The sequence below is a fragment of the Enhydra lutris genome, unplaced genomic scaffold, assembly GCF_002288905.1.
Source record: "Enhydra lutris kenyoni isolate GAN:26980312 unplaced genomic scaffold, ASM228890v2 scaffoldscaffold18, whole genome shotgun sequence".
Lineage (NCBI taxonomy): Eukaryota > Metazoa > Chordata > Mammalia > Carnivora > Mustelidae > Enhydra > Enhydra lutris.
In genome coordinates this window covers 3,217,976-3,232,628 of record NW_019154102.1, presented here as the reverse complement: position 1 = coordinate 3,232,628, position 14,653 = coordinate 3,217,976, and the positions used below count along the sequence as shown (strand labels likewise).

The following is a 14,653-nucleotide window of genomic DNA, read 5'->3' as shown; positions in this document are numbered from 1 at the left end:
GTGTATGCTGACTAACTACTTTGAATTAATTTTATAACAAGTTAGCAGTTTATCTTAAAATACACACATACACAATAAAGTAAAACAAATCAAAAACCTTAGCCAACCCTCCTCAGAAGCAGAGTTATGTAAGTACTTCCCTTCTCATCCCAGCTTCATTCTTCATTACACTTACCACATGTTTATTTATTCCCATCTCTACTTAAGACAGTGGGGATGCCAAGATAAGACACAGTTAGTGCTTTCTTTTAAGGAACTGTCATTCTGGTTTTAAATATAGTAGGCCATATTTAGTAGTACAAATTTCCCTCATTGATGGATATTGTTGACTTTAACATGTTCCAAGTTCACTCAACTGCAAAAAGTAGAAATGTGACAGCACAGGCCCATTCATTTTCATTGAGTTGGATCACATCTAGAATGAATGACAGTTTGTTTTCAGTTTCAGCAGTGGATGAACCAAGATATTTCTAGAGAGACATAAATGCAGTTGCATGAACCTCATTAAGTATATCCACTAATAAAGATGACTTACTAGACTGTATCAGGAGATATATACCCCTCAGATTTATTCAGAAGAGTAGTTCTAAGTTCCCAAACCTACAGAGGATCCTATTGTATTATTGCCTAAAGGTGAAACACGTTGAGAATAAGAATTCAGAGATTACCTCCAATGATTTAACAACCAGACTCTGCTGGGATGCATATTAAATAGATATTTGACACATATACACACTAATCAGATCTCTCTGATTCTTTTATTTCCCCCCAGTCTTTGGTTTTCTATTCAAAAGATGCAAAGTCACTGATCTGGATGTTTATCCTTTAAGAGAAGTGTGATGATATCAAAATATTTTGTCTTTAATTACTTAACTCAGACATGACAGACACCACACACACACACACACACACACACCCCTCTTACAATCCCTAAAAGATATTCTAAAGCACAGTAATCTAGAATTGATTCTCACAATAGGACTTGGGCTTTAATGTTCACTGGGATCACCTGGGGGATCTCATTAAAATACAAATTCTGCATCCGTAGACTGAGGAGGGGTCCTGAGATTAACACTCCTTACAAGCTCCAAGTGATGCCTGATACTGTCCCTTAGGTCGCACTTTGGGTAGCAGGTGTTGAGATCATATTTTTTTAGGCATTTCCACTTTAACCAACACTTTGCTCTTCCTTATAAAGTTCTCCCCCCTCTGCTCTTGCCTTCCACAATTCCACAATTTCTGTCAGATTTTTAAAATTCACATTTTATAATGTGGAGCAGTTTGCCACATGACCAAAATATGTGGATATCCCAAAATATAGATTTTTAGAGTTAGAGGCAGGCACACTCTGATTCTAGTGAGAAAGTATTGTGTTTTAAACTGGCCATTCTTTGGAGCATGGTTATATAGATGAGCTGTTCACTATATATTGACTATGTTGGTAATAAAATGATTTCATACTTGAAATTATTTACTCCATGTCCATTTTATAAATGGGGATTATCTATAAATGTAGAATATCTGTAAATTTGCTGCAAATACAATTTTGTTCCTATAATTAAATATATAATTTACTTCTTTATGAGGTAATCATTAATTGACATCTAAAGAAATCATAAGTTCATGTAGAGATTCTTTGTAAAGTCTGTAATTGCCAAACTATGTTTTTATTTTGATTGTTTTACTGATTCTGTCCAGGTTAAAATATGCTAGAGTCCAGTTGTCTTAGATTCAGTTGTTGCAAGTTGAGCCTGAGACAGGCCCTGAAATTGCAATATTGCACACCTGATGAATGCTGGAGTATCTGTTTATCACTGTCCCCGTGTATCATACGACCCATGCAGAACTAATTGGTCATCAGCCCAGACAGGCATAGAGTGGCTTTTGGTTCCCAGCACCTGCCGTTATTTAAGCAAATTCAAATCAGTTTCACAATAGGATTGGAAAATTGTACTAGAGTTTCGGACAGTGTCCTATTTTCTTTTATAAAAGTGTGTTCATGTTTAAGCTCTATTTAATTTTTGTTCTTAATAAGAGACTCATTTCATGAAATTTCTGTGAAATGAGGAAGACCATGAGATTGGATTTTTTTTTTTTTAAAGATTTTATTTATTTATTTGACAGAGAGAGATCACAAGCAGGCAGAGAGGCAGGCAGAGAGGCAGGCAGAGAGAGAGGAGGAAGCAGGCTCCTTGCTGAGCAGAGAGCCCGATGCGGGGCTCGATCCCAGGACCCTGAGATCATGACCCGAGCCGAAGGCAGCGGCTTAACCCACTGAGCCACCCAGGTGCCCCCATGAGATTGGATTTAAGAGGCAAGAGTTATATTTTGATTCTGCACCAATTAAGTTATGCGACTATAATTTTATCTGTTGGGCCCTCATTCCCTTCATCCCTTCAATAAAGGTCTTGTGCTGAATAATATCTAGGTCTTCTTTATCTTTCATATTTAATCACCTCAAGTATATCATCATTAAGGCTGTGTCTCTTTTTTGGAGGGTTACCTGATAGATGCTTAACAACTTCTTTCTGGATTGGTTGCTTTGAAGTGTACCTAAAGTGAATAAAATCTTGAGTGATGAGTATTTTATGAAGCTTGATTTCTTGCTGCAAATAATGGAAGTTGGCCTCAGAATTTACATAGATTGAATCATATTTGAGAATTTTGGAATGATTTGCAACATTGAATCAGGTAGAAAAATGTAAGGAAACTACTTTCCCTTTAAAGTAATGCTTGGGGCACCCAGCTAGCTCAATGGTTAAGTATCTGACTCTTGATTTTGGATCAGGTCATGATCTCAAGGTCATGATATCAAGATCATGATATAAGGGTTGTGAGATCAAGCCCCATTGGGCTCCACGCTAGGCATGGAACCAGCTTAAGATTCTCTCTCTCCCTCTGCCCCTCCCCCACCAGTTTGCCCATGAATGCACTCTCTCTCTCTCTCTCTCTCTCTCTCAAAAAATAATCAAAATAAACAAAATAAAGTCATGCTATTTTTACTTATAGTGATCAACTGGTTGTTTTAATTTTTAAATAACAGGATTGTGGCAAATAAAATGATTCTATTTTCTGTTACGCTTCTTAGGGATAGGATTTAACCTGATGTGGTTTTTCAATAATCAGACTTTCCTTTTTCTGTTTTTCTAAACTTGCTTTGTCTTTAAAACCAGTCAGGCTTATGATTTAATTTAATCATATAAACTTCTAGTGCATACCTTTGTTTTAGTCAGGGATGTTTTTAGCACAGTATTCTTGTGTATTTGACTTGAAGAGTAATAAAACAAATGAAGCAAGTCTCTCACTCAAATGTCTGTTTCTGTTCTTTTTTTTTCACATGTTAACTTTAGTTTCTAGTTTGTGTTGAACACAATCTTAGAATCATGTAAATAGAGTAGAACCTTAAAAACATGTGTTATTTGGGATTGTGCATATGAAAAGCAAGACAATCAAGAACAATAATGTAGGAAATGTTTTGGCATGCATAAAAAGCCTCATCTAAGTGGGGTCAGGGTGACTTCTCTCTGCCCAAATGCATCTTTGTCCTTAAGAGGTAGGGTCATTCCCTTATAGGTCCTTCACTTAGTAGAAAAGCTCATTGAACTTGATAGATGTGGAAACATAGGGCCAAATTAATGAGATTTTTGCCCCATGCATAGGCTGTGTGAAGGGGCTCTATCCTGAGAATCAATTTCTCTGTGAACTTGGAAGTCATTTCAACTCTCTTTGTCTAGCATTCCTGTCTATAAAGTAGAAATTCTTGGTGTTGAAGTCGATCCATTTTTACAGTTTAACCTTCAAAAATTGAAAACCTTATGTCATACCCAATTAAGTGTTTGTTATGTTTAAGTCCTTTTTGTGATACAAAATTGGTTTATTATCAAATGAAATGCTTTACCAATGGATAATTCTCTTAGAAACTCTTCATTATATTGACATATATTATCCCATAGCTTTTATGCTTTGATTCTATTTACACCCTGATTCTACACAAAATGGAGTTAACTAAGGGACATTCTTTCTGATATTTGAAGATGCTGTCATATATCCCCTCTTTTTTTTTTTCTTTAAGAGATCTTTCAGTATTTTCTTATATAATCTAGAAGCCTTTCATCATTCCAGCATATACTGAAACACATTCTAGTTTGACCAAGTAGGAGTATAATAGGTGTCAGTGGACCAGCACTAAACTACAAGATCATGCCATCCCTCCTCTAAGCACTTGCATGAATATAATCCATGCTTACATAGACTTTTTTGAGTGTCTCTATCATACAGTGGATTCATGTTCTAAATCCTTCAAAGATTTTGCTTTATTTGGTTTTATCTGTTGTGTCTGGAAAGTCATATCACCTCTATTATTTGTTTACTGGTGGTTTTGGACCAGAAAATAGGACTTGGGTTTATTCCCATCGAATTTAACATTGTCAGAGTCAGCACATCCTGTCAGCATAACAAAAATTTGTAGAATTCCAAATTTTCCATTGTACTTTCCCTCAGAAAATTAGATGAGCAAAAACTGTGTTTTTATCTAAATTATTGAAGGTATGAAAACTGAATAGGACTATAATCCAATGGCATCCTATTCAATCTTTTCCTGCAATTGTATAGCAACACTAAAACAAATTGATATATAATTTTAGAAAACTGTTCCAATTTTTTAAGTTTATTTTTTAAATTGTCTCTCTATTATCAAAACATCTCTGTGATTATAAAACTTCCTTCATCTTGGCATTGACCCATCAATTAACACCTTTAGAGTATGGTCCTTCAAACAACTGTAATTGTATCTATGCAGCCTATATATTTCTTTCTAAATGTTGTGAGGTTGCTCTGAAGAGCAAATAGCATTAAGGGATATTAATATGCATTGAGAAGTTTATTTTTGAGACATACTTGATATTATTACTATTGCTACTATTTTAGTTTTCAGTAATAAAATTAGCATGGATAGGAGTATTGTCTTGCTCATATCACCCTATTAACTGGGACAATAATACTATGCCAGATGAGTTTTTTCTCAATTATCCATATTATTTAAATTAGATTATTTTTATTGAAATACAGCAGAAGTACTGAGAAATGCACATATCGTAAGTGTACAGCTGTATGATTTTTGCAGTCTGAGCACACCCATAACAAAAACCCAGATCGAAAACAGAACATTATTAAGCAGACTAAATATTCCAACTGAAAGACATAGGGTAACAGAATGGATTTAAAAAAAAAAAAAGACCCATGTATATGTTCCTACAAGAGACTCATTTTAGACTGAAAGATACCTGCAGACTGAAAGTGAGAAGATGATGGTGAAACATCTACCATGCAAATGGTATCAAAAGAAAGCTGGAGTAGCAGTACTTATATTGGACAAAACAGTCTTTAAAACAAAGACTGTAACAGACAAGGAAGGATACTACATAATAATAAAGGGGACAATATCAAGAAGATATAACAATTTTAAATATTTATGCACCCAACATAGGAGTATCCAAATACATAAAACAGTTAATAACAAGCACAAAGGAACTAATCAGTAATAATACTATAATAGTAGGGAACTTTAACATACCACTTACATCAATGGACAGATCATCTATTCAGAACATCAACAAGGAAACATTTGTTCTGAACGAGACACTGGAAGAGATGAATTTAATAGATATATTTAGAACATTCCATCCTAAACACCAGAGTACACATTCTTTTCAAGTGCACATGGAACATTTTCCAGAATAAATCATATGTTAGCCCACAAAACAAACCTCAACAAATTCAAGAAGATCATACTCATACCATGCATCTTTGCTGACTACAATACTATAAACTAGAAGTTAACCATAAGAAAAAAATTTGGAAAGACCACAAATACATGAAGTTTACATAATATGCTACTAAACAATGAATTAGTCAACCACAACATCAAAGAAGAAATTTAAAAATTACATGGAAACAAATGAAAATGAAACCACAATAGTCCAAAAACTTTGTGTTGCAGCAAAAGCAGTTTTAAGAGGGAAGTTTATAGCAATAGGAGCTACCTCAAGAAGAAGAAAAACCTCAAGCAGTCTTACCTTACACTTAAAGGAACTAGAAAAAGAACAACAAACAAAACCTAAAACCAGCAGAACGAAAGAAATAATAAATATTAGAACAGAAATAAATGTTGTAGAAATTTTAAAATGATAGAACAGATCAAAGAAACCAAGAGCAGTTTCTTTGAAAAAATCATTAAAATTGATAAACCTTAGCCACACTTATCAAGAAAAAAAGTGAAAGAACTCAAATCACAAGTGAGAGAGGAGAAATAACAGCATACACCACAGAAAAACAAAGTATTACAAGACAATATTACATGCCAACAAATTAGACAACCTAGAAGAAATGGATAAATTTCTAGAAACATATAAAGTACCAAAACTGAAACTGGAGGAAATAGAAAATCTGAACAGACCAATTACTAGTAACACAGTTGAATCAGTAATCAAACTCCCAACAAACTGAAGTCCAGGACCAGATGGCTTCACAGGTGAATTTTACCAAACATTTAAAGAAGAGTTAATACCTATTCTTCTCAAACTAGTCCAAAAAATTTATTCTATGAAAGCCAGCATTACCTTGATACTAAAACAAGACACTACTAAAAAAGAGAACTATATAGGTCAATATCCCCGATGAACAGAGATAGAAAAATTCTCAATAAAATACTAGAAAATCTAATTCAACAATACATTTTAAGAAATTATTTACCACAATCAAGTGGGATATAGTTCCAGGATGCGAGAATGGTCCAACATTTGCAAATCAATCAATGTGTTACATCACATCAGTAAGAGAAAGGATAAGAACCACATGATCATTTCAATTAACACAGAAAAAGCATTTGATAAAGTTCAACATCCATTTGTGATAAAAATTCTCAACAAAATAGAGTTAGAGGGAACATACCTCAACATAATAAAGATCCATGAAAACTCAGAGCTAACATCATCCTTAATTGGGAAAAACTGAGGGCTTTTCCCCTAAATTCAGGAACATGACAGGGACGTACACTCCCACCATTTATATTCAACATAGTTGTTGAAGTAGCTGTATCAGACAACAAAAAGAAATAAAAGAAATCCAGATCAGTAAGGAAGAAGTAAAATTTCACTACTTCCAGATGACTTGATGCTGTATTAGAACAGCAAAAAGACTCCACCAAAAAATTGCTAGAACTGATTTTAGTAAAATTACAGGATACATCAACATACATAAATATGTTGCATTTCTATACACCAATAATAAAATAATAGAAAGAGAAATTAAGTAAACAATTCCATTTACAATTACACCCAAAAAAATAAGTTACCTTGGACTAAACCTAACCAAAGAGGTGAAAGACCTCTACTCTGAAAATGACAAAACACTGTTAAAAGAAACTGAAGATGACACAAAGAAATGGAAAGACATTCCATGCTCAAGGATCAGAACAAATACTGTTAAAATATCTATACTACCCAAAGCAATCTACTCATTTAATGTAATCCCTGTCAAAATACCAACAGTAGAGATTAGTTCTGCTTGTTTTTAAAAATTTTATATAATGGGAATCATAAGACATACTCTTAAGTCTGGCCATCTTTTTTTCTTCCTTCCTTCCTTCCTTCCTTCCTTCCTTCTTTCTTTCAGAGAGAGATGTGGTGAGGGCCAAGGGGGGAAGAACAGAGAATCTCAAGCAGGCCCCATGCCCAGTTTGGAGCCCAACATTGGGCTGCATCTCACAAACCCAAGATCATGACCTGAGCAGAAATCAAGAGTCAGATATTCAACTGACTGAGCCACGCAGGCACCTGGCATTTTTCTTTTTTACTTAACCTTATTATTGTGAGATTTATCTATATTTTTGTTTGTAGTTGAAGATCATGTATTTCCATTACTGTACCTTTGTGTAACTATAACTCAAATTATCCATTCAATAGATTGACATTTTGGTAGTGTTCGGCTTGAGGTTATTTTGCAGTCCTGCTACAAACGTGCTGGTATGTTATTCTGATCATCTTTGTGTGAATTTTTGTTGGATGTATACTTACAAGTGGAATTACTGGAAGATAGAGTATGCAGAGATCCAGCTTTAAAAGATGTTGCCAAACAGTTTAAAAGTAATTCCCACCAGTAATAATACGAGAGTTCTAGTTGTTCCATGTCTTCACCAACACTTGATATAATTTGTCTTTGTCATTTTATTCATCATAGTGGAATGTATTGATATTTTATTGTGGTTTTAAGTTGATTTCTCTGAAGACAAAGCTGAACATCTTTTCGTATGGATATCCTGTTATCATGGAAAGTCTGTTTATGGTTTGCCTGTTTTTTTCTGATTTGTCTAGTTTTTTTCTTATTGGTTTGTATAAATTCTTTACATACCCTGGACATAATTATTTCTTGCTATATGTATTGCTGTAAATCTAATTTCTTTCTCTCTCTCTTTCATTCTTTCATAAATTACTGCCTGGGTTTTCTTCTAGGACTTTAATGGTTTTAGGTCTTATATTTAAGTCTTTAATCCATTTTGAGTTTATTTTTGTGTATGATATAAGAAAATGGTCTGGTTTCATTCTTTAGCATGTAGCTGTCCAGTTTTCCCATCATCATTTGTTGAAGACACTTTTTTCCCATTGTATATTCTTGCTTCCATTGTAATAGATTAATTGATCATATAAGCATAATTTATTTCTGGGCTTTCTATCCTGTTCTGTTGATCTGTGTGTCTACTTTTCTGCCAGTACCATATTGTTTTGATTATTACAGCTTTGTAGTATATCTTGAAATCTGGGATTGTGTTACCGCCAGCTTTGTTCTTCTTTCTCAAGATTGCTTTGGCTATTTGAATCTTTTGTGGGTCCATATAAATTTTAGTTTTGTAAAAAATGTTGGTATTTCATTTCTTTTTGATGTTTATTGTTTTAGCACATATTGGAAATGCACAAAATATTCAGGACTTGTATTTTAAAATGGAAAGAGACCCATTCTTCACATGTTCAACAGGAAAGCATAAATAATTACTCACTATGCTGCTTCTTACTTGCATATGACATAGTACAAAACTTAATGACAAAGATTATACAGCAACAGACAAAGAGTTGGAAGAAGTATAATCCTCTTGTCTTATAAAAAATAGAATGACTTATGCATTTTTATATAGAATACATATTCTTTCATAAAAAATAGCAAAAATATTTTTCCTGTTTAGATTCATGTCTCATTTATGGCTTTTAGAGGTAATGATATGTACTACATTGAATTTTTCCAAGACTTATGTGGTTGCCTTTAATGCAATTTGAATTACCTAAATTTTTTAATTAAACAATACAAAATGAGTGATATTTTCATTTTTAAGTAATAGAAACATCATGGTGTTAAATGTCATCAACACACATATGACTTCAAAGGTTGCCGTCTAGTGAATTGCAAACTCTTTTTACTATTTTTCCTTTTGGGTTTGCTACATTATCTGGCAAAGGAATCCTTTGTCAAGATGCATTGTGAATTATGCTGATTTGAAATGACATTAGGTCAGTTGGATAAAATGCTACAGCCTTTTAAATAAACCAAACCTCTTTACATCATCCCCAAACTTTGTTATTCTGTTATTGAGTTATTTGAGGGTAGTCAGAGGCTGGGTGCCTGGGTGGCTCAGATGGTTAAGTGTCTGCCTTCAGCTAGGGTCATGAGCCTGGGGTCCTGGGATCGAGTCCTGCATCGGGCTCCCTGCTCGGCGGGGAGCCTGCTTCCCCCTCCCCCTCCTCTGCTCCCCTTGCTTGTGCTCTTTCACTCTCTCTCTCTCTCAAATAACTAAATGAAATCTTTAAAAAAATAAAAATAAAGGTAGTCAGAGGCTGAGTTCTTGTCTGCTTCTTTTCCTGGCACACTTTCTGAACTTGATAGTCATTTAAACTTAATGGGTCTGAAATGTTTTTTCTCCAAATTTGAATTTAAATTACAGGTAGTCAACACACAGTGCAATATTAGCTTCAAATGTAGAATTTAGTGATTCATCACTTACATACAACACCTGGTGTTTATCACAAGTGCCCTCCTTGACACCCACCACCCATTTAACCCATGCCACCTCCCCTGTAACATTCCTCAGTTTGTTCTCTATAGTTAAGAGTGTTTCTTGGCTCACTTTCTTAATAATGTAAATTAAAGGGTTAGGCCAGAGAAGGGTCTCCAAAACTTTCTGTGGCTTAGAGACCTATTCTAAGTACTCAGTGGGGATGAAAATTCTGCAAATATCATCTTCAGATAAATGGACTTACCATATATGAAGTGGAATTCATGTGACTACCTATCATTTAAGGACCAGAACAATGAGCAGAGAGAAGTGATTTGAAAACAACTGTAAATGTTATTCCTATTGATTATGGCAACCATTTTCTAAGGACTGAAACCTTTACAAGATGAGAAATTCCCATGGGATTATATAATGCCAAATAGGGCTTTACTGTAGTTGGTCAATTTTCATCTCATTAGCCCTCTTGGCAGCAGTAAGTAAGAATTACTTTATATCCATGGCTTTTCCAAGCCTGGAATTTTTCTCTTTTATTTTCATTTTTTTGCCAATTTCAGGGTTACGACATGGGATTTGAACATAATCTGGTTTTTGCCTTTCCCAGAAGACTGATAGGATTGAGCATCTTTTCATTTATTCTGTGAAATTACTGTGCTTTTCTTTTGCCTGCTTTCCCCTTGTTCATCTTGTTTCATATTGATTTATCAAAGTGCTTTACATACCTTGGATTGTAAATACATACTTTTTAAATAGTATGATATAAAAATATTTTGGGGGTGCCTGGATGGGTCAGCTAGTTAAGCATCTCCCTTTGGCTCAGGTCATGATCCCAGGGTCCCTGGATCAAGCCCCACATCGGGCTTCCTGCTCAGCGGGGAGTCTGCTTCTCCCTCTTCCCGTCACTCCATTTGTGCTCTCTCTCTCTCTCTCTCTCAGATAAGTAAAATCTTTAAAAACTTATTTTCTTCCAATTTTTTATATAGATTCTTACTCTCTTTGTGATATTATTTATGAACAGGTGTTCCCAATTTTAATGTGGGTGAATGTATTGATATTTTATTAGTACCTTTTATGCCTATTTAATAAATCATTCCATAATTCAGTATCTTACTTTGTCTTACAAAAATTTTACAGATTTACCTCAGTAATTTATATCCTTGGTGCATGAGGAATTGATTTTTATAGATGATGTAGAGATTTAATTTTCCTTTTTTCATATAGATAACCAGTTGTCCCAGCACCATTTATTGACAAATCTATACTCTGCTCACTTAACTGCAATGCCTGACTTGATATAAATCGTTTTCGTATAGGCTTAGGTTTATTTTTAGTTTCATTATTTTTATCCCCCCTTTTAAAATTTATCCTAGTGTATTAATCTTCATTACCATCATTTTCTAATAAATGGGCACCTTTACACAAGAAAGTTCCTTCATTTTCTTTCTCTGGCATAGGTTGGCTATTTTGGGCTCTTTGTTTTCCCAAAGAACTCATGGAATCAGCTTTTCACATTCATTTTAAAATTTCATTTAGATTTCTAATGGAATTTCATCAAATCTATAGATCTGTTTGTATATGTGTAAAACACTGTTCAGTACATAGAACCCTGCAGTCTTTCTGAAATATCTTATTAAACCCAATACTTTTCTGAAGATTATTTTGGTCTTTCAATTCACACAATAATATTTACTAATATGATTTTGTCACTTATAATCTTTATAACGCTCATATATTTTCCCTATTTTCCTATATTACCTAGGGCTTCAAGGACAGTATGTTGATAGTAGGTGTCCTTGTTCTGATCTTAAAGATAATATTCTTGATTTCACAATAAAGTTGATATATGCTATTTGTTTTAGATTATTTATCACATTTATTACATCAGACAGGCAAGAAGGAAAACATCTATCACTCCTAATGCCTACCAACTTTGCCAGATATCTGTACATGCATTATCTCATTTTATCTGGGAAGACTGGTATAACAAACCATTTTCAGAAACTGAGATTTGAAAAGATGCTTAATTGCCTCCCAGTGCAGTTAGCAAGTAGCCAAGCTAGTATCTAATTTCATATTTCGATCTATTTTCTTTCCCCCTCATATATATATTTAGAAATATTTAGTTGTGCTAACTCCCAATATCAAGCCACTTGCCATATTGAACTGACCGGGGAAGTAGACACATGGACTGTCATCTTTCAGAGACAGGAATGGAATCAGGTTTGGCCACTTCATTATCCCTAAAGGCTAGTACTGGGCTTAACAGTTGGGAGGTACTCAACCAATATTTTGACTGTATGAATGGGAAGGGCCCTCTAGTTCGGCTTGTATTGTCCTTGCTATGATTGTGCCTCAGAATGTGATGGATTTGGCTTGACCACTAGTCATCACTAATAACTTACTGGTAGGCAGTGACTTTTCTCGGGCTCACACCGTTGTGAAAGTCTCTAGGTGCTCATTGTTTAACTTCGTGCCATGCCTTGCCTACTTCTAGCTACTTATGGCACCGTCTACATCCAGAGTCAGGTCATCTGGTACTGGTGATCTGAGACCTCAGTTTGAGCTCTGGTTCAAGGACATGAGTTATTTCACAATCAAATGAAACAGGCCTGAGGTAAAAACCTTTTGCCAAGGCTTAAGCCCCTTTTTGGCATGAGCCCTCCTGTGGACATGGTGGAGATGCTATATTCCCAGTAAAACAGATTAAGATTCCCCAGTATCATTTAAAATTCTGTTTATAGTTTATCAGAAGCTGATTCTAGACCATACTGTTTCATTTTTCTTGGCACAATACCATCATTGCCTAGGAAATTGAGGAAACTTTTGGCTTACACTCTTCCTTTGGTTAAACTCAATCAGTGGGAGAGGATTGCTCTTTCCAAATACCCACATTTTGGGTTGATCTGTCTGACATCTTGTGGGATCCACATTGTTGCTCGTAAATATGGTAAAGACAGATATATAGAAAATGTTGAGGCTTCATTTACATGCTATTCCCATGATGATGTGCTGGAATTTTTACCAGTCTCATAAAAGCCAACCCTACCATCTGCTTGGTGAGATCAGGGAATGAATCAACAATCCAGCAGGCTCCATTAAGCTTGCTATCACTGCTCCCTCCATCCAGGGAGAGAACAAACCAAAAAGAAAAAAAAAAAAAAAATGCACATGCTCTGTAGGAGATCTATTTACTCCCAGATCGAATTCTTTTTTTTTTTTCTTTCCCCTTACCAGATAACTTGTTATGGTTTCTCAGTGATGAAAATATTTGTCTCTTCGCTGAGAAGATCTTTGAATATAAATGTCTCACTGAAAATTAAAATAACGCCTCAGTTGGATGGAGAGAATGTTGCAAACACATTGGAACCCATTGTTGCCAGCAGAGTAGAACCATCCAATATGCATTTATGGTACCTGATTCATGCCCTGGAGATATCACAGAGCTGCTTTCTCAGATCAGAGCTCTTGCAGTGATACTTAAAAATTAATTGAATTTTCAAGAATGTCAGCTTTAGCTATTGCAGTTGATGGCCCAATAGCTGAGGAGGTTTATTAAAAAAAATATACTGCCACCTACAGTACCATTTGATTCTGTTTGATGGGGCTCTTGTAATGAATGTTAACTAAACAGAGTTAATTTGGGGGGATGATTAATTTTGTTTCTGTTAAGGTCTGCTGATCTATGTAGTATATTTCTTTACTTACGCATGTATGTATCTGTTTCCCCCTAGGAAAAGAAGAATATATTGCCACTTTCAAGGGATCTGAATACTTCTGCTACGACTTGTCTCAAAACCCCATTCAAAGCAGCAGCGATGAAATAACGCTGTCCTTTAAAACTCTTCAGAGGAATGGACTGATGCTTCATACTGGGAAATCGGCTGATTATGTCAATCTTGCCCTGAAAAATGGAGCTGTCTCTCTGGTCATTAATTTGGGATCAGGGGCCTTTGAAGCACTAGTGGAGCCCGTGAATGGAAAGTTTAATGATAATGCCTGGCATGATGTGAAAGTCACCAGGAATCTGCGTCAGGTAACAGCGCAGCGGATAAGAGAGTTTCTGGCTTTGTTTCTCACTACAGCTGTGTGTGTGGTACTTGAAAACCCTAACAACATGATATAGGGCTCCTCAGAGTCGCTTACAAATTAGCTTTTTCTTCTTCTAAGGTGAATCTTCCTGCCATACTTGAGCAGGGGCATATCTAGAAAGTTCTGGGGGCCCAAAGTCTATTTTGATACAGCGACATATGACAGTTTCCCAGAGGGCTGCAAGGATATCCCTGCGACCTGCCCTTCCTGTGATGTGTGTGATTTTGTTGTGTTTTTTTTTTAATTATTATTTTTTGTTTGTTTGATTTTAAATTATAGTTTTCATGGTGATCATTTGGAAGCATGCACATTGGGGTCATTAAATCACAGTTCCTTTTTTGTAGTAAAAAAATCAGTGTGTTTGTGATTTGGGATTGTATCAATCCCTGCTCCCTCTCCACTCCCACCTCTGAAATAGGGACAAGAAAAGCCCCTGAGGTAGAAAGAATGACTTTGGGGGCCTATACATCTCCTGAAGAGTCTGTTTACAAAGACTTTGTTTTTATTTTT

The 14,653-nt window shown here is 35.2% G+C and overlaps 1 protein-coding gene across 1 annotated transcript in view; it reads left to right on the top strand.

The window, feature by feature from the left end:
• Positions 1 to 14,653, top strand: part of LOC111148008 (neurexin 1) — a 1,160,981-nt gene that overhangs the window by 427,766 nt on the left and 718,562 nt on the right. Inside the window, 1 exon segment of the mRNA XM_022504343.1 lies at positions 13,786 to 14,087. Within this exon segment, the coding sequence (XP_022360051.1) occupies positions 13,786 to 14,087 (302 nt within the window).